The sequence below is a fragment of the Zootoca vivipara genome, chromosome 6 (genome assembly GCF_965207765.1).
Source record: "Zootoca vivipara chromosome 6, rZooViv2.hap1.1, whole genome shotgun sequence".
Taxonomy (NCBI): domain Eukaryota; kingdom Metazoa; phylum Chordata; class Lepidosauria; order Squamata; family Lacertidae; genus Zootoca; species Zootoca vivipara.
This window is the reverse complement of record NC_142589.1, coordinates 70,747,000-70,770,559: the sequence shown is the minus strand read 5'-3', so window position 1 is coordinate 70,770,559 and position 23,560 is coordinate 70,747,000. Positions and strand designations below refer to the sequence as shown.

Genomic DNA, 23,560 nt, shown 5'->3' with positions numbered 1-23,560 from the left:
AATAAGTAGTGTGTCTCCATTCATACTAGAATATACCATCATTTGTCATAGCTGCCAAGTTCTCCCTTTTTTTAAGGGAAATTCCCTTATGCTGAATAGGCTTCCTCACGAGAAAAGGGAAAACTTGGCAGCTATGTCATTTGTACTCAGCCAAAGTCTCTGGAAGCGTTTGTAAGGAATAAGGCTAGTGAATTATGAATTGCTGAAGTTTGGCACAAATGCATTTCACTAATCCGGAAATCCTACTGACACACTCAGGTCAAACTTGATTCAGATGTTTTTCCTGCCCTTCAAGCTGAATCTGAGGAAACCTGATTCTTTCAGAGTGTTGGCAAGAAGGGAGAAAGAAATTTCTGAATGCATTTCAATGCAAAACACCCAGAGGTAATCCATTCTTGTAGTAAAGAAGCACATCCAGGGGACTGGTTCAAATTCCACCCTCTTCCTCTTTTGCTGATAGTGGTATTGTGTGCACAGCATATCATACCAGGAAATTGATCAATATATGAGCCTCTGTCCACCGCCAAAGTGGCATACTGCCAGGGGCACGACCACATGATGATGCTAAATGGTAGCTCAGCCCCAGACTGTTTGGTAATGAAAGAATGCAGCTGACGACTCCATGCAAAGGCAAAGCTTTAAATAAAGACAGACATTTTCAGCATTTCCCATTTGACACATACGCACCAGTTATAAGGAAGAGAGGAAAGGAGGCCCAGACCAAGCCAAAAGACCATCCATAAGAGGCATTTGATCCCGCACGCCCTGTGAAGGTGGCCATGGCAATCAGGACGCAACCAGCTAGAAAAAATACATTAAGATATAAAGTTCCTTGTAAATTAAATTTTCCAGTCTGACCCAGAAGCTGCAGCTAGTGAAATGCAGTGGCTGAAAGATGTGCCCTGGTTTCCAGATGGCTACGAGGCTGGGGTCAAGGATCAAGTGGAACTGATTGTATTTAAGGGTTGTTGTTTTAAACTACGTACCATATTTTTTTTATTTATAATTGCTTTTTAAAAAATTTTTTACATTTTAGTTTTTTATAATGTTTGGTGTTCTCCTTTGTTGGAAGCTACCCAGAGTGGTTCTAGCAACCCAGTCAGATGGGCAGCATAGCTGCCAAGTTATCCCTTTTTTACAGGGATTTTCCCTTATGCTGAATAGGCTTCCTCACGAGAAAAGGGAAAACTTGGCAGCTATGATGGGCAGCCTATAAATATATAACGTAGTAGTAGTAGTAGTAGTAGTAGTAGTAGTAGTAGTATATTATAAGGTCATATCTTGGAAGTCGAAAGGAATCTGTTCCGGAAGTCCGTTTGAATTCCAAAAAGTTCTGAAACCAAAGCGTGGCTTCTGATTGGCTGCAGGAACTGATTGTATTTAAGGGTTGTTGTTTTAATTTACGTACCATATTTTTTATTTATAATTGCTTTTTAAAATTGTTTTTACATTTTAGTTATTTATAATGTTTGATGTCTTACTGTGTTGTCATTTGTTGGAAGCCACCCAGAGTGGTTCTAGCAACCCAGTCAGATGGACAGCCTATAAATACATAACTTAGTAGTAGTAGTAGTAGTAGTAGTAGTATACTATAAGGTCATATCTTGGAAGTCGAAAGGAATCCATTCCGGAAGTCGGTTTGAATACCAAAAAGTTCTGAAACCAAAGCGTGGCTTCTGATTGGCTGCAGGAAGCTCCTGGTTCCGCCCTTGCAACATATCCATTTAATGTCCTTCCAGGGCATGGAGAAAGCAGGGCTGAGCTGGCCAAGCATCCATTGGATCTGGAACCAGTCTCACCGCCCACATGCCGTAGCATTGGCCTTGATCTGAACGTGACTGAAGCACCAACCAGGAATTGGGCCTGATCATCCTGCTCTCTGCCTCCCCCCCCCCCCATAACATATCCATTGGTAGGTGGCTCCAGCACTCTGTTATGAAAAATGTACCCCCAAATGTGTTGCCTTTTAGGAAGGAGAGACGCGGGTCGGAAGCTCCAAAAGTTCAGCTCCTCCGGGAAATGACAGAGACCACACAATGCTGTCAGGGGGGAAAAACTGATTCCTTTATTACAGAAAGAAAGAACTACAGCTGTAGGGTCCCTGCCTCAAAGAATGCAGGAAGGACCCCAGGAAATGGTGAACCTCCCTCTTATACCCTCCTGTCCCCACGTGAAAATCCCTGGACTGGGAGGGAGGGGAAGGACAAGGAGAATGGGTGGTGATGGGATTAACTGGGTGCAGAGATGACTATTTCTTCATATGGTGAGATGTCAATTGCTCTCCTCCCGTTGTTGATGGTGTTTCCCTTTGTTTGATCAGTCTAGATGGGAGTTGAGGTGGCCGGCAGGTGTTTTCCCCCAGGTCACGCAAGGATGATCCCTGGGATTATGTAAAGGGTGACACTTCTGGAGGTTTGAATAAACTGTCCCAGTTAATCCATCTTCGTCCATGTGTGTCTTTTGAATCAGGGTGGCGATGCGGCAAGGTTCAGGTGGGCTGGGGTCATGCACGGGTTATGCAGCATTTCCTTTTACAGGAGACATATCTAATACAGAGAATCCTATGCAAAAGGTAGTAGTCCTGATATATAAAGGTTCTAAGATATAAAACAGCAATTCTAATACAGAGAGATCCTAGCCTATATAAAGCAGCAATTCTAATACAGAGAGACAGCGGATAGATTTCCTAGAAACGTTAAAAGGCACATAATGAGGGAAACGTGTCGAGGGTACATCAAGGGATACGCATAAGGATTTCATAATAAGAGGACATATAATAAAGGCAGGGTTCATGGTAAGAGAACATGTAATAAGGCTGCATTATTAACGTGAGTAGAAAGGTGTCGCTTTGGATTTGGGCGGCTTTCCCCCCTCCTTCTCCTGGAGACATTGTTTCGGAGGCTGTGGCAAAACTATCCTTTGGCTGTCAGTGTTGCCTTTGGCTGTAAGTGTTGCAATGTTTACCCACACCTCATTGAGTCCTGTAAAAGGATTAGCAGGATATTGGTGGCTTGAAATGTGAATCTTTGGGAGATGTTTGCATATGCTGATCATTAGGGCAGGGTTGCATCCGAGCGGGAGGGGTGCGGGTCTCTGGAGTAGAGCAGAGGTGAAGAAGGTGGCGTTGCGAGGGATTCTGGGTAACTTGCAGCTGTCAGATTCGGTCACCCCTCTCTGTTCATTAGTAATGGTGTCCTGCAACACACACACACCCAATATGATTTTATAACAACTCGCAAAACCCTGGAGGTGGACAGAGGAGGACTGCAAAGCACCTTTCACCATTGATTTAAGCTGGTCTGGTCAGAGTATAGCTTCATCAGACAGTTCAGCTTGACACAGTCTGCAGCTTTGTGTTTAGGGGCTTGAACTGACTGGAAGCTTATGACCCCCCCATAATACCTGCAACAATGCTGGCTATGGCTGAGGCCTTGGTCTTGGAGATGGAGCCAATTTGCAAGCCGAAAAAGGTGCCACAAAGACCAATGCAAGAGACGGCTCCAGGAATCATCCCGAAGAACATGAAGGCTTGGGTAGCATGGATGAAATCTTTCAGAAAGGAAGGAAGGAAGAGGAAGGAAGAAGGAGGTTAAATGCCCACAACAGCCATTTTGTGCTGGATCCCATTGCACTTTAATCAAAACATTAATTCCACCCCACCCCCACCCCCCAAAAAAGCATGGAGTGAATGTGTTATCCCTAGTCACACTGGATTATCAGCTGCCCCCCCAGTTACAGTTGAATACTACACCACTAGTACTCTAAGCAGAAGATAAAAAACCTACCCTTCACATCCATCCCAGGTGAAGTACAAGTAGAAATTTTCCCAATATTAACACAAGCTTTCCAGAGGCCACTATTGCTGAAGGCATCTGCCACCCAGTAGTCTGAGCCCAGGGCAATGAGGAGCAGCAGAAGGCTGATGAAAGCACAAACCACGGCACCAATCTGCAGGGCCTGCATCGTGCAAATGGTCAGATCTGTGACTGCTCAGCGTAACTGGGATGCCGAACCTGGGGAAGGGAGACATGCACATTATTCCACATATGTTGCAGTTTATGTTTGGGTGTGCTTAAAATTTGCATATGTGTCAAGAGGCCTACTGCAGATTGTGCTGTCATGAAGATGTCCTCACGCTGTACATTTAACACCTCTCTTTTGCAGGTTCTCAGGACGCAAGATAAAAAAAAAACACACACACAACTCTGCTGCCTTTCACCACCCTGTTCTCATAAGTGGTCCCTCCTCCCAAAATAATTCCCACCTTGATCCTCTGAAAACTGCTGAGAGCCTTGGTGGACCACTTACTAATTTTACCTGCCTGTTGATTAGCAAATGTAATACGCTTTGCCCTCTTGGTTTTTTCCACCTCCTTCAAAAACTTGATGTATAATGGCTTCACAGATGGACTGCCCTAAATGGACTACATTCCAATTTATCTTCCCCACTATTTTTCTGAGGCATTTCACCAGGGCCGTCTTAAACCTATCCAGCGCCGTGGTTCAGCAATCCCTCCGGCGCCCCCACCTCACCCCCGCTTTCCACGGGAGCCTCCGGGCTGCGGGAAACTTACTGGGGTATGTGACAATAGGTCCAAAGCACGGGATTGAGATGCACTAAATCCTGCATATTCTCCCCACTGGACTGTGATGCGTCATTTTCTAAAGCATTCTCATCCAGAGAACTCCTTTTCACATACACTCACATTACCTCTCTATCCGGGCAAGCAAAGAGCATGATGGATGAAATGTGGTTCAGAATGTGGCTTACTCAGTGACTATGCGTGATGAGGAGCTTCTTCTTGGGGTGAGATGCTCGGGTGGGCCTGGCATCCGAGGTGGAGGGGCTGTCAAGTTGGGCATCCTTAACCTTGCTCCTAGGTGTTACATCCTGCCAAACTTATTAGCTGCTTTTACAGCGCTGCTAGGAGTGCCCCTCACTGTGCCCTTACATGTGTGAGGGGGGGGAGATACCCCCGTGCTTGGACGCCATTGCAGGTCACATGACACACTGAAAGACGCTGAATACTGTCTAACCCACTGAAAGCTGAATAAAGTAGGCAGGACAAAACAAAAAATAAAAAATTCCTTCCAGTAGCACTTTAGAGACCAACTAAGTTTGTCATAGGTATGAGCTTTCGTGTGCATGCACACTTCTTCAGATAGGCAGGGTTGTTTTTGTTGTTTTTAACTAACTATTAATATTAGACTATTAGAATAAGAACTGAGACAGAACCAACCAACCTAAATGCGCACACACTTCAATAAAAAAAAACCTGGCTTCTCACCGGAACACATCCTGAACCTGGAAGAGGAGGAAACAAAGTGAGGTTTGTCCTCCCAGGCCAGGGGCGGGACGATAGCCACCCTAATCCAGATGGGTGGCACCAGTCCAGGTAAGCCCGCTCGGTGTCACAAACCCCGCCCACCTGTTCGAAAGGGAGGGCGGAAGTTCCCACAGGGTGGTATTGATTTTGGCAACCTTCTTGTCACGATTGCAGACATCTTTGTAACACAGAGTGGTCTGGTGAGAGAAACCAGTTCCCCATAGAGCACGTCCTTGGGGATCCTGCCATCTTACATTCTGTGACCATGACCAAGCCAGCTGCTGGCAAAATTGGACTTGCACTCTAGGAGTTGAGTTTTGTTAAGGAACCTACAGGAGCTTATTCAGTTTATAGCTCACTGTACTTTGTATCCATTCTTGCTTGTTTATTCATTCAATTTGTATCTCACCCTTTGCCCCAAAGCATTTGCTCCCAAAGCATTTGTCCTTCCAGACCTGAAGGTCTGCTTTATGCAATAGACATGACACTGACCGCCCCCTATGTGCACATGCACAGTCTTTTATTCTTTGAACGTGTGTAAATCCAAAGGCATATTTCTGTCTTTGTCATGAGGTTGCCTTTTTGGCTTGGGAATCTGTGTGCTTGTGTTAAAAATATTCTTTTTTAAAGCCACAAGCTATGATGTGAGACAAACAGAAGAATCACAATAGTCATGTGCACATCCAAAACATACAGAATTTGAAGGCCAAAGACTCAAAGCAAATACAGTAATGCAATCCATAGATAATTCCTTTCTGCTTGATTCATACAAGCTGCCTGTCTTACTCATTCCTTACCTTTTTTATTATAATTTAATTTGCATCCTTACAAATGATTCAAAAGGAACATGTAAAAAAAGCAAAAGAAATTGAAAAAGAAACTACAAACGACTGATACAAAAAAAAAAATAACCACATCCACATATAGACTTCCCTTCCCCTCCTTCCCTGGGTTCCCCCCCGCACACACACACACCTCTTCTGCATATTCTAAGTTGCCAAAATCTACTCTTACTCTTTATCTCCTGCTTTCTCTTACACTGCTGAATTTATTCAAGGCCTGCTAATCTGTTCGCATGTATATACTGATTTTTTTAAAAAAAAATACTCAACTTTTTCCAGTCCTTTTTATATTCTCGATCATCTTGTTCTCGTATCTTATTAGAACTAGTTAGGCTAGCTACGCATCTTCCAGCATCTTGAAATGTCATTTCTAGACGGCATAGCGTTTGTTCTCCATTTTTGTGCAAGTAAAATTTGAGCTGCTGTACTGGGATACATGCACTGGCATAGTTGGGGGTGGGCCGCTCCGGGTGCCACCCTGGAGGGGGGTGACACTCGGCACACACCCCCGCGACTCCCAAGCCGAGCGGCGCCAATCCGGCGCCATACGTACAGTGCCGGGATCCTCTGCTTGCGGCTGCAGCCGCAAACGGAGAATCTTCCATTTGCAGCTGCAGACACAAGCAGAGGATCCAGGCACCATCCCCGTATGGCGCTGGAGCGGCACTGGCAGCAAACCGCTCCGTAGCGCGCATGTGCGATGGCACTACGTATGTCGTACGTAGCAATGCCGCACATGCACGCTGCGGAGTGATGCCCCGCCCCGGGGTGCACGCCCCCAGGTGCCGCTCCAGGTACCCAAGCGGCTTCTTCCGCCACTGCATACATGAACAGATTTTTTTTTGGGGGGGGGGCTTCTGTTGCTACCATTCCCAGAAGAAAAGCTTCTGGTTTCTTGGGAAATGTTTTTTTTATTATTTCTTATACTGTACTCATTTCCCAGAATTCCTTAATTACTTTGCACGACCAATGCATGTGGTAAAATGACCCTTCTACCTCTTTATACTCCCAGCTCCAAACATTTTCACTAATCTGCTTAGCGTTAAATACCATCTGTGGATCATTTTCATGCGGTTTTCCTTCAGTAAATAACATGCAGTGTATTTCAGGTCTGTTTTCCATAATTTCTCCCAGAATGCTAATTCAATTATTTTGTCCCACATCCCTTGCCCTATTAATCGTACAGGATTTTGCAAATTCACCTTTCTTTTCCCATTCTAGCAGCAGCCTATACATTTAAGGCAATGTTTTGTCTTTAGTTCTTAAAAGTTCCCTTTCAGACTGGGAACTCTGGTCTGCAAACTCAATTTTTTGTCCATCTTAAATAGTTCATTAAGTTGGTGACTCTGAAGTCAATCCACCACTTGATTCTTTCTCTTCTAATTTATTTCATTCTGCGCTCCTGTTCTCTTAAATCTAAGAGATCTCTGTAGGTTATCCACTGATGGCCCATGTTAATTTTATTCCTTGCTATCACATCCATTGGGAATAGCCACAACAGTGATTTCCTTTCTAATCAGTTTGTATGTTTTTCCCAAAATCTGTGTAGGTTTTTTCTAATCACGTGGTTTGAAAAGTTTTTACATATTTTTGCTTTCTCATACCAGAGACCGGCATGCCACCCATACTTAATATCATGCCCGTCCAAGTCTAATAGTTGAATATCTTTGAATAAAATCCATTTCTTTAGTCAGCACATTCATTTAACCCAACCACTGAAGGAATAATAATATTGCTTGGCCAATGGACAAGTTGTAACACAACAGCGTTTGGAGGGCACTAAGTTGGCTAGTTCAGTATTCAGTTAACAGTTTCCAATTTGCTGTGAATTTGCTATTCCTTAACCCCATTGCTATCCTATATAATAAAGTCCCTGTGTCTCTGCGTCCAGTTTTCCCGTGTGTCCCCGGGTTTGCCCTACTGCGCATGTGCCCCACGACAGCCGTTGGGACTTGGAATGCAAAGCGCTCTCCCTCTCTGTCTCTCTCCCCCCTCCGCTCTCCAGACTTAGGGGAACCTTCCTGCCTGACAGGACTGTGAGCAGCAGCAGCAGCAGCAGGAGGAGGAGGAGCGGCGGGAACGCAGAGCGCTCTCTCTGTCTCTCGCCCCTCTCCGCTCTCCAGACTTAGGGGAACCGTCAGGAGGAGTGGCGGCAGCGGCAGGAGCAGCCTGGCTGCACCAGGCAGCTCATGGAAAGGCTTTTCCGCTTTCTACCCACTCCTGCCCCTCCCCCAGCCCAGCCTCCCCTGGAGAATGAGAGAGAGGGGGGGGGAGAGAGAGCTCTAGGCGCTCGCTGCTTTTTGCCTTGCAGCCTCCCCTGGAGAGCTTTCCCGCGCGCGCCGGCTTCCCTTTGCAGAAACAAGCTCCTCCAGAAAGCCTGCGTTTCTACAAGCCCCTACCACCTTGCGCAGAAAGGGGTACTTTCCTCTCACTCTCTCGCCTCGCCTGCTTTGCCTCAACGCCCCCCCCTCCCCACCGCACTATAGGTAGCCATTGCTTGAGGCACAAATACGGTGCCTGAGGTGGCTCTCCCAGCAAGCACCCTCTCCAGCTCTTGCCTGCAGCGCTCTTTGAATCCTGTCTCCATGCTACCCACGGCATTTCCCCTGCGCTAACACCAGCCCTTACCCATAACTCTCTGGGGCATGAACTCGACCCTTCCTGCACTCAGCCCCAAGGGATAAGAATCTACAGCTCTTAAGCACCTCTCAATTCCCCCCCCCCCATTTCATCCCCAGCATATTCTGGCACTCTGGCTCAGGCTTTAGACTGTGTGAGATTGGTGTGTGTGTGTGTGTGTGTGAGTGTGAGAGAGAGAAAATCAGAATTATAGAACTGGAAGGGACCTGGAGAGTCCTGTAGTCCCCTTCCCTGCAGTGCAGGAATCTTTTGTCCAACGTGGGGATCGAACCCACAACCCTGAGAGGAAGAGTCTCATGTTCTACCTATGGAGCTCAGGGCTAAGAGAGAGAGGTGTGTGTGTGTGTGTGTGTGTAAGAAGGGGGTATGGTTTGGCTCTGCCCACCACCTGAATGGGCTCCCCAAACCTTTCCCCCCAGAGAATGTCTTTGTCAGGTTCCCCACCCCTACCTTCAAGGGATTGTTGTGGGTCCCTAACCCCAGGCATTCCTGTTTAGGGCCTCTAGCTCAAAGAAGGCTAGCGGGCAGGCTGCATCAGCCCCCCCCTGACTCTCCTCCCTTGCAAAAAAAAGTTGTCATCCTTTTCACTGCTCCTGTGTTTCCCTGCTGTGAAGCCATCATGCCAAAAGGGCTTTTTTTGTGGTGCCTCAAGGCTACCCACTTCCCCAGTTCAGTCATACCTACCTACATATGTTTCACAACATATGTTTCACCACATATGTTCTAGCATCCGTTATTTTAACGGGCTTCAATATACTAGTTGTATAATGTTTTAGCTTCAGTCATTTCCTCCAGGTCCAACTTGTCCCAGTGCAGACTGTGTCTGTGACCCAATACATCAACGTATCTCATCTCAAATTGTAGCACACTCTTTTCCTCATGCTGACCTAACAGTATGTGTCAGTTTGCCTTTCTTGGTACAGAAAGTATTGATCTGGTATGTAGAGATCTTTCCTATTCCAATTCATTCAAGAGGGTTCTGGAAACTTCTCTGTGTTAAAGAAACTGGTGCAAGCTGGAAATTTCTAGCTGACTTGTAAGTTTCTATTCTGCCCAGAAGCAAACAGAAGGTTCATGATATTTGGTCATTCCTTCAGAGAAGCTGAGTACAGCCGGCTTAAACTGGTTCTGTTCTCTTTTTGTCAAGGTCATGCTGGCTATATTCATAAGGCCAGAAGGAGCCTGGGTTTCACTTTCTATCTCTCTTTCCTTCTGGTGTAAAGGTAAAGGTAAAGGGACCCCTGACCATTAGGTCGAGTCGTGACCGACTCTGGGGTTGCGCGCTCATCTCGCATTATAGCCGGCGTACAGCTTCCAGGTCATGTGGCCAGCATGACAAAGCCGTTTCTGGCAAACCAGAGCAGCACATGGAAACACCGTTTACCTTCCCGCTGTAGCGGTTCCTACTTATCTACTTGCATTTTGACGTGCTTTCAAACTGCTAGGTTGGCAGGAGCTGGGACCGAGCAACAGGAGCTCACCCCGTCACAGGGATTCGAACCGCTGACCTTCTGATCAGCAAGCCCTAGGCTCAGTGGTTTAACCACAGCGCCACCTGGGTCCCCCTTCTGGTGTAGTGTTCCGTATATAGTATGCTTAGTATTAAAGTTTTAGTTTTATTATATTGTAAGTTTAAGTTAAGTCTGTTGCAACTGGATTTCTTATGGGCAGTGCCTGAATGTGTTGGATTGGTGACTATTATGCTCATTTTCCTTCTTTAAGTTTTTACTCTGCTACAAATGTTGTAATCTGTTCTAGATCAGTATGAGTAGAATGCATGGCAGTATGTCAGGGTTTGTGCTCAAATGACCCCAGGAATGCCTGCTTGGTTGGTAGCAGCTAGCAGAGTAGAATAGCTTGCAAGACAACGTGTAATTCAAAACAACAACAACAACAACAACAACAACAACAACAACAACAACAACAACAACCTAAACTCTATCAGTAAAGGTTTGCTAAAGGTATAAAGTAAGCTTGGTAGTACAGTTCCAGCTCCCTGGAAGGTAAAGTCTCTCAAAAATCCAGTTGCTGCACAATTTAGCAGAAAAACTGGAACTTAAACATCTATGTACACTTAGCAAGTAAAAATCAGCACAGAATGAGAAAAAAAGAACAGGAAATAATAGAATAACATGAGACTCCTTTCGGCCTGTAATTACAGTGGTACCTCGGTTTATGAACACAATTGGTTCCGGAAGTCTGTTCATAAACTGAAGCGTTCATAAACTGAAGCGAGCTTTCCCACTGAAAATAATGGAAAGTGGATTAATCTGTTCCAGACAGTCCGCGGAGTACTTAAACTGAAGCGTTCATAAACTGAAACGAACTTTCCCATTGAAAGTAATGGAAAGTGGATTAATCCGTTCCAGACGGGTCCACGGAGTACTTAAACTGAAGCATTCATAAACAAGCATAGGTGTAATTGGTTCCGGAAGTCTGTTCATAAACTGAAGCATTCATAAACTGAAGCAAACTTTCCCATTGAAAGTAATGGAAAATGAATTAATCCGTTCCAGATGGGTCCGCGGCATTCGTAAACCAAAAATTCATAAAGCGAGGTGTTTATAAACCGAGGTTCCACTGTACAGCACTTTGTCTTTGGGTATGAGGTGCATGTCTCTGTTCCCTTGATAACTTTCCTCACACAGAGAACACCCTAGAAACTTCTGTTTAATTCTATAAGCACACTAGAAGCATCTATAGCTTCTGTGCCTTAGAAAGGCCATCAGAGCTGATCCCTGGCACAGTATTCAGGCGAAGAGCCAGCCCACCTGTCAGGAGAGAAAAAGAGCTGGTTAGGGCAATACGTTGAGGAGAATAAGACACTATCTGAAATATCCAAATCACTGGCCCCAGCATTACCTCCCTTGCACATCAGTGGGATCATTCCTGGATCCTGGACGCGGGTGGCGCTGTGGTCTAAACCACAGAGCCTCTTGGGCTTGCCGATCAGAAGGTCAGCGGTTCGAATCCCCACAATGCGGTGAGCTCCGGTTGCTCTTCCCAGCTCCTGCCTACCTAGCAGTTTGAAACCATGCCAGTGCAAATAGATAAATAGGTACCACTGCGACGGGAAGGTAAACAGCCTTTCTGTGAGCTCTGGTTTCCGTCACGGTGTCCCGGAGCGATCTCCGGTAGGAATTTTGCCACTTGACTGATTGGCTGGTGTCAGGTGGTTTTTGCCTACCACACTGCAATTAGTCACAACTTGTAAGGTTGCGGTTAGTCATTGGTTCAAATAACTGGTCGAGGGGTACGGATTTTGGCTGGGCCTGACCCTCATGTGATTGCTGCTGCCATATAGAAGTATTCCGTTAAAGGAATCCCAGGCTCCACATGTTTGTCTGTTTATCCCCGCTAGGGGTCAGGATCACGCATGAGCCTCGGGGACCATCTGGGGAGAGGACAAAGAAGGGCTTGTGCCCCCTGCCCCGTCCTCTCTCAGGGGGTGCTTACTTACTGACTCCCCTACTAGGCTAGAGGGAGTCAGATCTGTCCCAGGTGGGAGACAGATGGCTGGGAACCAATGACTAAGCAACCACTCACATTTTGATTGTATTTTAATAAAAAAAGTTGTGGCCAAATTTTAATGCCAAAAACCTTAACAAAAATTATGGTGTCAGTGTGAGTTATTGGGGGGGGGGTCCTCTTGGTGCCTCGGCACGCAGATATGTAGCTCAGCCCCAGGCTGTTCCTAATGAAAGAATGCAGCTGACAAAGCAGGTTCTCACTATAGGGGAAAGCATGGGTTGCGGAAGGGTTAACAAGATGTCCCAGGGCTGTTGGGGGCGGGTCAGTCTTGAGGACCTTGTATCTTATTGAGAGGGTTGGTTGTTGCTGGGGGGTTTTAATTGCTGCAATTTCGTGATTGACAATTCTAGTCTTATTTTAAGCTTAAGAAGCAGTTTGTGCCTCCTCTTTGCTGCTTGCTTTGAATCTCCCGCTCGCCCTCCACCATAGCTGCCAAGTTATCCCTTTTTTAAAGGGATTTTCCCTTATGCTGAATAGGCTTCCTCGCGAGAAAAGGGAAAACTTGGCAGCTATGCCCTCCACTGTGTTTAGGCCCCTTGCTTTGACCTTGCAGTGCCTGTCACGGGGTCGCCTGTATTCAGTTGCCTGGTAGGAATTTTTCCACTTGACTGATTGACTGGTGTCAGGTGGGGTTTGCCTACCATGCTGCAATTAGTCACAACTCGTAAGGTTGCGGTTAGTCATTGGTTCAAATAAATTGGTCGAGGGGTACGGATATTGGATGGGCCTGACCCTCATTTGATTGCTGCTGCCATATAGAAGAATTCCGTTAAAGGAATCCTGAGCTCTACATGTTTGTCTGTTTAACCCCTCTAGGGGACAGGCCGCGCATGAGCCATGGGGAGCATCTGGGGAGCATAGCTGCCAAGTTTTCCCTTTTCTCACGAGGAAGCCTATTCAGCATAATGGAATTTCCCTTTAAAAAAGGGAGAACTTGGCAGCTATGCTGGGGAGAGGACATTATGAAGGGCATGTGCCCCCTGCCCCGTCCTCTCTCAGGGGATGCTTACTTACTGGCTCCTCTACAGGTTAGAGGGGTCAGATCTGTCCCAGGCGGGGGACAGATGGCTGGGGAACCAATGACTAAGCAAGCACTCACATTTGATATGTATTTTAATAAAGTTGTGGCCAAAATTAATGCCAAAAACCCTTAAACAAAATTTATGGTGTATTGTGTGAGTTATTGGGGGGACATCTTGGTACCTCGGCACGCAACTCCATGCGAAGGCAAACCTTTAAATAAAAACACACATTTTCAGCATTTCCCATTTGACACATACTCACCAGTTATAAGGAAGAGAGGAAAGGAGGCCCAGCCCAAGCCAAAAGACCATCCATAACTGGCCAGTGATCCCACATGCCCTGTGTAGCTGGACATGGCAATCAGGACACAAACAGCTAGGAAGAAAAAATACATTTAGGATATATAGTATTCGTAAATTAAATTCTGGAAGCTGCAGCTAGTGAAATTCAGTGGCTGAAAGGAGTGCTCTGGTTGCCAGAAGCAGATGCTTATGACCACTAATACCTGCAACAATGCTGGCTATAGCTGAGGTCTTGGCCCTGGAGATGGCGCCAAACTGGAAGTCAAAATATTTGCCACAAATACCAAGGCAAGAGGTGGCTCCAGCAGTCATCCCAAGCAGCATGAAGACTCTGGTAGTGTGGACATAATCTTTAAGGGAGGGAGGGAGGAAGAGAGAGAAATAAATGGGTTAAATGCATCCATGGGATTGGACAATTGCATTGCAGGCATCCTGTGTAATACCTCATGCCTGGGATGGATAGATCAGTCTTTATCTGTTCCATGTCCGTTTTGCAACTACAGTATGGTGTTCCGGGCATAGCTGCCAAGTTTTCCCTTTTCTCGCGAGGAAGCCTATTCAGCATAAGGGAAAATCCCTTTAAAAAAGGGATAACTTGGCAGCTATGGTTCCGGGGCATACCCAGGATCAAAACTAGGGGGGGGAGCCGTGGTCATTCAGGGGCGGGGCCAAGACACGGGAGGGGAGGGGCCACAAAGTGGGATTGTGGGCGGGACTACGGAGCCCAGGTGAAACTGACCTTTTTTTAGGGAGCTGACACCACGCTTACACATTATCTCTGCTTGGGAAAATAAAACAGGAAACATAAACAAACCTCAGTCAGTAAAGCATGAGACTCTTAATGTTGTGGTTTCAAGCCCCATGTTGGGCAAAATATTCCTGCATTGCAGGGGGTTGGACTAGATGACCCTGGTGGTTCCCTTCCAACTATGTGAATGATTCTGTTGTATCTGAAGGGCTGTTCACAGGGAAGATGGAGCAAACTTGTTTTGTGAGTGCTGTGATTCCTGCACTGGAGGGGGTTGGTCTAGAGGACCCTCGGGGGTCCCTTCCAACCATCTAGTTCTGTGATCCTATGATTAAAATACTCCAAGAAATATATAAACAGGCTTCTCTGTGGCAGTCACTGGAAAGGGCTCCAGGGGCGGCCATCCCACAGAAAGTTTGGTATGTGCCCTGCCAAACCACCCTCTAGCCCAAGCCCCATTCACCAGGTGAGACCTGGTGAGCTGAAGGAGTGCTCTGCAGTGGCAATGGGGCTGCCCAGGAGAGCTTGGCTGGGGATCTATCTATACCTATCTATAGGGCTGATTCATTTTATCTTAGGTAGGATTTAAAGATTAATAAACTGCCAGTCATCAAATCAAATCCAGCTCCTAATTTTAACCCCTCACCCCTCCTGGGAAGAAGAAAAATAAGAAGGGGGGGCAGGTGGAGAAGGTCATATGCAGATCTTCAGACATATTTTCTCTCCAGCAAAGACTTGATAGGTGGGGTGCCTTCTGTTCCCTGTCCTTACAAAACTTGATCCCCCCCACTTTAAAACGTACAAAAAGTTAAAATGCTGAAATAGATTGAATTTCACATCCACTTAATTGGATATTCCCTGGTTCTAGTATTATGAGAAGGATAAAAATCTCTCATTCCCACCCCCAATTACTTGCCTTTTTTCTAAAAGTTATAATGCCCCAGGTTTTGTAACATTTCCACATAGGGGAATTGCTCCAACCCCTGGATCATATTGGTCACTCTCCCGCCCCGCAAATAATGTGCTTTGCTGCCATAGCAATAGGTATGCTCTCAAGAGACCCAACCTTCAGCAACGTAGCCTATCAGTTTTGTTCCATGTACATGCTGTCAATTACTACCTGATGAACTGCAAATATGGTACTCACAGGTACATGATCCACTGAGTCAACCATTCATCCTATTATTTAATGTAAAACTGCTTAGCTGCTTGTTTATAGTTGCTTTATACTAAGTCAATTGGTCAATCTTGTTTAGTATTGTCTACACTGACTGGCAGCAGCTTTCCAGAGTTTCTGACTCTACCTGGACATGCCTGCAACTGAACCTAGGGCAATGCAAGGCAGTTGATCTATCCAGTGGTTCCCAACAGGTGGTCCGGGGACCCCCAGGGGTCCGCGAGCTATGCCAGAGGGGTCCGCAAGATGCTATTAGAATAAAAAATATATTAAATATATTTCGTATGATAACAGATTTTTTGTTTTGGCCGCTTCCTGCATGAGCAGAGTCTAGCGCAAAACTAGAATTAGATAGAGGCAGTAGTTCTGCTGTATGCCGTTAGGTGGCGCTTTACAAACACTACTGTTTTGCAAAGAGGCAGCGCACGCATTCTACTAACGCTCACCTCCCCAAGATGCTTTGTGCGCGTCGGCTTCATTTGTGCGCTACTGCGCAGGTACCCTGTCTTCTCCATTCCCCTCCCTCCTCCCTGGCGCGTGCTGCCTCTTTGCAAAACAGTAGTATTTGTAAACAAAGTGTTGTTTTTCGCGGAAGCTACAGTTCGCGTAGTTAAAAATGGACCGTTGGTTAAAAAGTGGTCCATCTCATTAAGAACTGAAAATTAAAACTAACTGTATACTGATGGAGTACTCTGTTGTAACTGTAAAAAAACGTATAAATATAAAAAGACTCTTAATTTGGCTCTCACTTTTTAATTTTAGGATTAGGAATTAATGGGGGTCCTTGTCACAATAGCAGCTCGATGAGGGGTCCTCGAGAAAATTTTGTTGGGAACCCCTGATCTATACTGAGCTACAGCCCAGAAGACATAAAACAGAAACAAGAGGAGCACTTAGGAAAGGACAGTAACAGTTTGCTATAATTTGGCAAGCTTTGGATACCTAAACCAGCTCAAGAGAGGGGCTTGCAGTTCTTTGAGGTGAAGAACTGAAATACACAGGTTCTTCCTTTGAAACAAAAGAATGTCAGGGATTTGCAAGATGCAAATTAAATCCCTGCCCCCAGGCAAATCTACTTGGGGTGTGAATTGGTTTTGAGCTCACAGCTCCTTCTTTATGTGGCTGTTGAGCTCAAACGAACAACAATGGGCTGGGCACAGGAGGAGGTGCTGCAAAAAAGATATTTTAAAAAGCAAAACTTTTGAGGCCATTTATCATACAGTAATAATTTTCACAACTTGCGAAAGTGAACTAAAAAGTGTCACAAAAGGAAGAGGGTTACAGGTCGAAGCAAAATAAAAAAAATCCTTCAGTAGCACCTTAAAGACCAACTGAGTTTTTATTTTGGTATGAGCTTTCGTGTGCATGCACACTTCTTCAGTTAGGATTAAATGCTGAAGTCTAAAGCCTGGAGATAAAAGATGGGAGAGAGAGAGAGAGAGAGAGAGAGAGAGAGAGAGAGAGAGAGAGAGAGAGAGAGAGAGAGAGAGACGTGGTAAGCTCTGTGGGGAGAATCCCTCGGGTGGAGGGTTGAAGAAGGAAGGAAGGAAGAGCTTGCAGGAAAACCTCCTTCGGTTTGACAGCGAGTCAGGGAGGGAGAGGAACAGCTTTGCTGAGGCTGCTGCTCACAACTCGAGCCGCTGCCTTGCCGGGTGGGGAGGGGGAGGGGGAAGGGAAGCCACTTTGCTGGGAGGGAAGGAGCCCCGCTGGGGCTGCGAGATAGGGAAGGAGCCAAAGGGAGAACGGCAGCTTTGCCGAGGCTGCTTCTCCCGACTCGAGCCGCTGCCTTGCCCGACAGTCAGGCGGGGAGCCGCTTTTCAGGGAGCTGGTCGGCCGGGTGCTGGGTACGCCCCTGATGGTGTTCCATTTCAGAATTAATCTGTATTTTTCAAGAGAATCCCCAACTTAAATAAATAAAATTAATTTAGACACATTGGGGCACCATTTTGTGATGGTGTTCCTAATCCTACCTGAGGGGGTCAGTTCCTAAATGGAGCAAGGTGGAGCTGTTACCATTGGTGGCTGATGCTTCTAGGTCACGGGTGTCAAACACAAGGCCCGGGGGCCAAATCCGGCCCGCCAGACCTCGTCATGTGGCCCGCCGAGCGCCCCAGCCAGCGGGACCCAGCAGTGGGACCTTGCTGCTGAAGCGCCGCGCCAACAAAGCGCCGACAAACAGCTGGGGCCGGGGAAATGCTTTTTGCCCCTGGGTCCCTTCGCGCTCTTTTCTGGCGCTGAATCAAGGCGGCGACCCCCCCTCCCTTTCTTTCTTCCTCTCTCTCGTTCTTATTCTTTCTTTCCCTCTCCTTCCTTCCTTCTTTATCTCTGTCTTCTCTCCCTCTTTCTTTTTCTTTCCTTCTTTATTCCTTCTTTCCTACTCTTCTTTCTCTCACCTCTTTCCTTCCTCTCTCCCTCCTGCTCCCTCTTTTCTTTCTTTCTTTCTTTCTTCCTTACTTCTTTCCTTTCTTCCTTCCGTCCTTCCCAACTTTCTTCCTCTCCCTCATTCTTATTCTTTCTTTCTCTCTACTTCCTTCTTTCTCCCTTTCCGTCTTCTCTCCCTCTTTCTTTTTCTTTCCTTTTTTATTCTCTTCCTTATTTCCTACTCTTCTTTCTCTCCCCTCTTTCCTTCCTTCCTCTCTCCCTCCCACTCCCTCTTTTCTTCCTTCCTTCCTTCCTTCCTTCCTTCCTTCCTTCCTTCCTTCCTTCCTCCCTCCCTCCCTCCCTCCCCTCCCTCTCCTCAGAAACATAGGATGCTGCTTTATACTTCTGGCCCTTAAACCCTGGAACCAGGAGAGCAGCTCCAGTGAGTCAACCTCAGCCAGTCCCTTTGGTGAAGGGTGGTGGCTCACTGGCAGAACATCTGTCCTGCATGCAGAAGGACCCCAGCATCTCCAGGTACTAGTAGCTCTGCAAAGCTCCTGCATGAAACCCTAGCGAGCCTCCACCACCCAGTGCAGTTACCAAAAATCATTTTTCAATAAATTGTAGAATAATTGTACATTTGAATATTTACTTGCCATTATTCTGACTATGTTTCTGCTTTCAGAGCTAGTTATTACTTACATTATTACAAAAAACAGTAATGATTGAATGCAGTGACAATAATTTATGATAATAAAGAGTGGACACATAGTCCTACACATACAACCGGCCCTTTGAGGGTGACCAAACTGCTGATGCGGCCCCCGATGAATTTGAGTTTGACACCCCTGTTCTAGGTACTCGTGGTAGAGGTGGTGGCAGGAAGTCCAACAGTAAGTGTCTCATTATAAGTAAGGAGGCTGGCAGGTGGGGGCTGGCTGAGAACAGACTGAGGTGGGGGGGCAATGCCCCATTTGCCCTAAGAGACCAGCTTCCTATTACTCAGCACGATGGTTATTGGCCTGTTGCAACACCTGCCATGTTCCACAGGTGTTCATTCTGCCCTCTCCCACAGAGTGAAAGGGAGGGGTGGGGGAGATCACATAAAATCTTAATATTTCATATAACATAAATTGCATGGGGGGCACATACAAAGCAATATTCTGACCCACATAAAAACAAACAAACAAACAAACAAAACCTCCACCTAGTCCTAAAGTCATTGACATCGAACCAACATTTTCCGCCTGTTAACCTCCCCAACCCAGGCAGAAGTCTCAAGCTGTTGCAAATCAGTGGTCCAGTGTCCTACAGGGATGGTCCAGCGTCTCTCTTCTCCTTTCATCAGAGAGCACTAGTAAAGCAGGAAGATGGTAACAGAAGTTTTAGCTGCTTTGCAGGTGACCAGACTACTGTTCCTCCTGCTGGTGGTTCAGGTGCCACTAAGATGCAGTTTGTGGAGTCCTGGGAATTGTTACAAGCTTATCAGATGTTCCTCAGTGTGAAGCTAGTCATGGTGGGACAACATCCATTGAAAACAACAACCCAAAATTAGTCCCAAACTGCCAATCTCCCTCTGCAGTATGCAGGTTCAAAGAAGCAGTGGAAGTTGCCTCAGACAGACAGACAGACAGACAGAAACACACGCACACACCACATGAAGCGACAGTGGGACACAACAAACCTGCCAAGAACACAGTGCAATTTAAGTGTGCAGTCATCCCGGGATACTTTGCAGCATGCAGAAAGGTTGTGGTTCATAGTTATGGACAGGGACTCCCAGGAGCGCCAACTTGGGCCCCAGATTATGGGTGCCCAGTAGCACACCATGACGTAATGTGATGTCATCATGTCACGTTATGTTGCGCACGCGGCAGCAATACCAGAGAGTCCTGGAAGTCACGTCTGAGGCCTTGTGAGGCCTTGAACACAACCAGCAAGGCCTCTGACCTGACCTCCGGGAGAAACTGGAAGTCACATCAGAGGCCCTGCAAGGCTTCGGACGCGATTTCTGAGGCCCTGTGAGGCCTCCAATGCACTTTTTGGGGCCTCGCGAAGCTCCAGAAGTCGCATTGGAGGCCCCACGGTCCAGGCGTCCAGGGCCCCCTATAGTTGGTGCCAGTGGAGACCACTCAGCAAACAAAAGTGGTGTCCTGATGGATCACCTGTTGCATATATTATACCACAGTAAAGGCCGTGATTTTTGGAGATCAGATGGGAATCAGCGAAATAGAGTACCATCACCCTTTGTATGCTGCCCACATCAGCTGTTTTGTGCTGGAACCCACTGCACTCACATTAGTGCTGAATACCACACCACTAGGACACTTATCAGAAGACAAAAATCTTACTATTCACATCCGTCCCAAGTGACCAACAACCAGAATTGACCCCGTAATAAACACAAAATCTCCAGAGGCCAATGGTTCTATTGCTATCTGCTACCCAGTGGTTTGATCCCAGGGCAATGAGGAAGAGCAGAAGACTGATGAAACTGCAAACCACGGCACTGATCTGCAGGGCCTGCATCGTGAGAATGGTCAGATCTTGTGACTGGTCAGCGTAATTGCGATGACGAACCTGGGGGAGGAAGACGTGCACATTATTCCACATAAATTGCAGTCTGTGTTTGGGTGTGTTTAAAATTTACATACCGGTACGTGCCGAGAAGCCAGCAGCACATTGTGCTGTCATGAAGATGTCCTCATGTGGTACATTTAATACCTCTCTTGGTTTGTGGACTATGATAGGCAATTAAGACTTCTCCATTTCAGGTTAATAATAATCAGTGCTTTTTTTTTTCTTAAAAAAAAATATATACACATAACAACAATAACAATAAATTCATATTTCTACCCCACCTATCTGGCTGGGTTTCCCTAGCCATTCTGGGTGGCTCAAAACAGAATATAAAAAACACGATAAATGCAATACCCTTTGGTTGTCCCACTGGAGAAAGGCAGCATTGGACACCTGCTCAGGCCCACACCTTTGCTGGGATCGGAGAGCTTCCTGGTCCTGCTGCTCCTCCTTCAAACCATTAACTATTTACTGGCCTTTTCTGAGTCTGCTTCCCTTCTAGAGGGGAGATTACTGATGGCATTTCCTAACATGAGTACGCTAAGCATAGGTGAAGGCAACCAAGATAAGCCCCTCTTCCAGTGAACACATTTGCTTACCCTACGTCAGCTCTCCAGACCAAAAGCCTCCAGCTCACAGCTCACAGCTCAGTCCTTCTCTCTGCTTCTCCATTGCCCTGTCTTCAAAGGTTACAACACACAAGCAACTTGCAATAGACCTTCAGCATTAGCAAGAGGAAATGGTACAAGCCATCGGGATTGCCACTGTGTTCCAGAAATGATCGAGAAGCCATTGACGAACAGCAAGGCAAAAAGTGGTCAGAGCAGCAAAGGTTAACTTCTCTGAAGTCTTATCCTGTGTTGGGGAGACCACTGTCGCAAATTCATTCACGGCGCTTTAGAAGAAATGCTCATAAGTTCCAGGTTCTTTAGTGCAGTATATTTATTGTGAGCTATACACAAATATCTACAGGCTATGATACACGAGCAGTTCATACAGACAAACGGATACCTGGCTGCACCTTAAGGCATGTAGGAAAACTTCTCTCTCTAAACCTCTCACTGGCCACACCCTTCTACACCACACTCACTGCTGAAAGGGTTCCCTTTTAAACCGATGACAGCCAATCCACTGACAGCACATTACTAATCAGGCATCCTGACCCAGCCCGTGCAGGAATTTATAATGGCTAAAGCTTTGACTTGCAACATAACTCCCCCCCCCCAGCCACAAACTGCTCAATCCCCTGAGGCCCTTTAGAATAATCTGCCCAGCAACCCCAGGAGATGTCCTGCTATCCCTTCTGCAACTCGTGCTTTCCTTGAATAGAGTCTGCTCTAGTTACACTCAGGGCTGCAGACTTACTATCTCACACAGCATTCTGTGGATTCCAACAATCACCCCATCTCAATCTCCCATAAGGCACCAATTCTCATATGGAAAATCCACCAGTCTATTCATTTGTAAAAAGAGAAGTGTGAATTTTGAAAGATGTTTTGGTTTGTGCATTGTTACAGAAAGTGTGATTCAAATGCAAACTGAATCAAATCCCCACCCCTAGGGCTAACTTGGCTATCTCAATCCTTATCTTTCCACTCTCTGGCGAAGTTGGACTTGTACCCAAGGAGTTGTGTTTTGTTAGGGGACGTCCTGGAGCTTATGCAATTTGTAGCTCACTGTACTTTGCATCCGTTCTTGTTTGATTATCCATTCAATTTATATCTCACCCTTCTTCCCAAAGGATTTGCCCTCCCAAAGCATTTGCCCTCCCTCCTGGCAGCGGCCTTTTGGGGCACATATGTGTGCATGCTGGGCAGAAGCACGGCACGGCATGGAAGGTCAACAGAACCCACTGATGTGGTGGTCATGTCGGATTACTATGAGGAATGACGTAATATGAATTATGCCATCGTGTCGATGAACGCATCTGGACTGGGTGTGATTCAGAAGCATAAGTTTCTGATAGAATCCCACAAGGCTATGCACCTTCCCACAGGCCTCTGTGCTGTCTGCCATTCTCTCTAAAGTCTGACAAGCCACGTATTCACACAAACCATTTGCTTATGGATTCAATGCAATGGATTCAATGGATTCAAACTACAAGAAAGAAGATTCCACCTAAACATTAGGAAGAACTTCCTGACAGTAAGAGCTGTTCGACAGTGGAATTTGCTGCCAAGAAGTGTGGTGGAGTCTCCTTCTTTGAAGGTCTTTAAGCAGAGGCTTGACAGCCAACTGTCAGGAATGCTTTGATGGTGTTTCCTGCTTGGCAGGGGGTTGGACTGGATGGCCCCTGTGGTCTCTTCCAACTCTATGATTCTATGATTCTATGCTTACCTACCAGGCACCCTTCCTTTGTAGCATAAAGTAGAAAGTGTTGATGTAGCTCTGTTACTCTTTAGGTAGATTTTATGGTCAGGAAACCAGTTCTTAACATGGGGATGATAAATACCTATCTTTCCCTTTCCTGGGGTAATCACCTCCGGGATGTACTAAAGTGCATTGCTGACTGCCTCCTGTTTTTTTGTTTTATTATGCATGCATGTTTCAAAGGAGTCTTTGTAGTGTAAAGTTCATTATTACCTTACTCTGCCCCACTTGGGGATACTTTTTGAAATGACCAGAGAGGATTTGATTGGTTGTTACGTATGCTGTGTTGAAATTCCTTGGTTAATAAAACACCTGGGCCTGTGAGTGGGGGCAGGGCCGTTTTAAGCATATCTGGTGCCCTGGCGCCGTGGTGCGAACTATCCCTCCAGCGCCCCCCCCCCCGTTTCTGAGCGTGTGGCTGTCTGGCGGGCACAGCAGCATGGCGCCCCCCCCCCCGGCGCCCCGGCGCCCTGCGCCACCCAGTCTTGCCTTAGGGCTGGCCGTGAGTGGGGCTGGCACTTGCTCCCAGAGGTTCTGCTGGTCAAAACCTCGTGTCTGTATCTTTTAATCTCAGAATCCAATTCTTCCTTTGCACCCGGAATGTAACACACTGCACCAGACCAGCCCTCATAACCAGTGCCACCGGGCATGTGCACAAGG

General features: G+C 46.5%; 2 protein-coding genes across 4 annotated transcripts; both read right to left on the bottom strand.

Moving 5' to 3' along the window:
• Positions 1 to 643: 643 nt before the first annotated feature.
• LOC148685415 (protein NKG7-like) lies at positions 644 to 4,146 on the bottom strand. 2 transcript variants are annotated; one of them, XM_088672575.1, is made up of 3 exons: positions 3,786 to 4,146; positions 3,403 to 3,549; positions 644 to 801 (listed from the first exon to the last, which is right to left on the bottom strand). In XM_088672575.1, the coding sequence occupies exons 1-3, from the start codon at positions 3,961 to 3,963 to the stop codon at positions 659 to 661; spliced, it is 468 nt and encodes a 155-aa protein (XP_088528701.1). In that variant the 5' UTR covers positions 3,964 to 4,146; the 3' UTR covers positions 644 to 658. The 2 variants fall into 2 exon arrangements, with proteins under 2 accessions (XP_088528701.1, XP_088528703.1); XM_088672577.1 differs by lacking the exon at positions 644 to 801 and adding an exon at positions 2,043 to 3,195 and having other exon boundaries at positions 3,786 to 4,144.
• Positions 4,147 to 10,962: 6,816 nt separating this feature from the next.
• On the bottom strand, positions 10,963 to 21,646 carry LOC118087159 (peripheral myelin protein 22-like). 2 transcript variants are annotated; one of them, XM_088672574.1, is made up of 5 exons: positions 21,130 to 21,646; positions 20,302 to 20,530; positions 13,868 to 14,014; positions 13,624 to 13,737; positions 10,963 to 11,579 (listed from the first exon to the last, which is right to left on the bottom strand). In XM_088672574.1, the coding sequence occupies exons 2-5, from the start codon at positions 20,477 to 20,479 to the stop codon at positions 11,506 to 11,508; spliced, it is 513 nt and encodes a 170-aa protein (XP_088528700.1). In that variant the 5' UTR covers positions 20,480 to 20,530; positions 21,130 to 21,646; the 3' UTR covers positions 10,963 to 11,505. The 2 variants fall into 2 exon arrangements, with proteins under 2 accessions (XP_088528700.1, XP_034975434.2); XM_035119543.3 differs by lacking the exon at positions 21,130 to 21,646 and adding an exon at positions 20,885 to 21,103.
• Between the last annotated feature and the right edge of the window lie 1,914 nt (positions 21,647 to 23,560).

Coding starts and splice junctions, on each gene's coding strand:
- LOC118087159 (XM_088672574.1), bottom strand. CDS start 20,479: ATGCAGGCCCTGCAGATCAGTGCCGTGGTTTGCAGTTTCATCAGTCTT. Junction 14,015..20,301: donor ACTTGGGACGGATGTGAATA/GTAAGATTTTTG, acceptor CCTCCCTTAAAG/ATTATGTCCACACTACCAGA. Junction 13,738..13,867: donor TATAGCCAGCATTGTTGCAG/GTATTAGTGGTC, acceptor TTTTCTTCCTAG/CTGTTTGTGTCCTGATTGCC.
- LOC148685415 (XM_088672575.1), bottom strand. CDS start 3,963: ATGCAGGCCCTGCAGATTGGTGCCGTGGTTTGTGCTTTCATCAGCCTT. Junction 3,550..3,785: donor ACCTGGGATGGATGTGAAGG/GTAGGTTTTTTA, acceptor CCTTTCTGAAAG/ATTTCATCCATGCTACCCAA. Junction 802..3,402: donor CATAGCCAGCATTGTTGCAG/GTATTATGGGGG, acceptor TATTTTTTCTAG/CTGGTTGCGTCCTGATTGCC.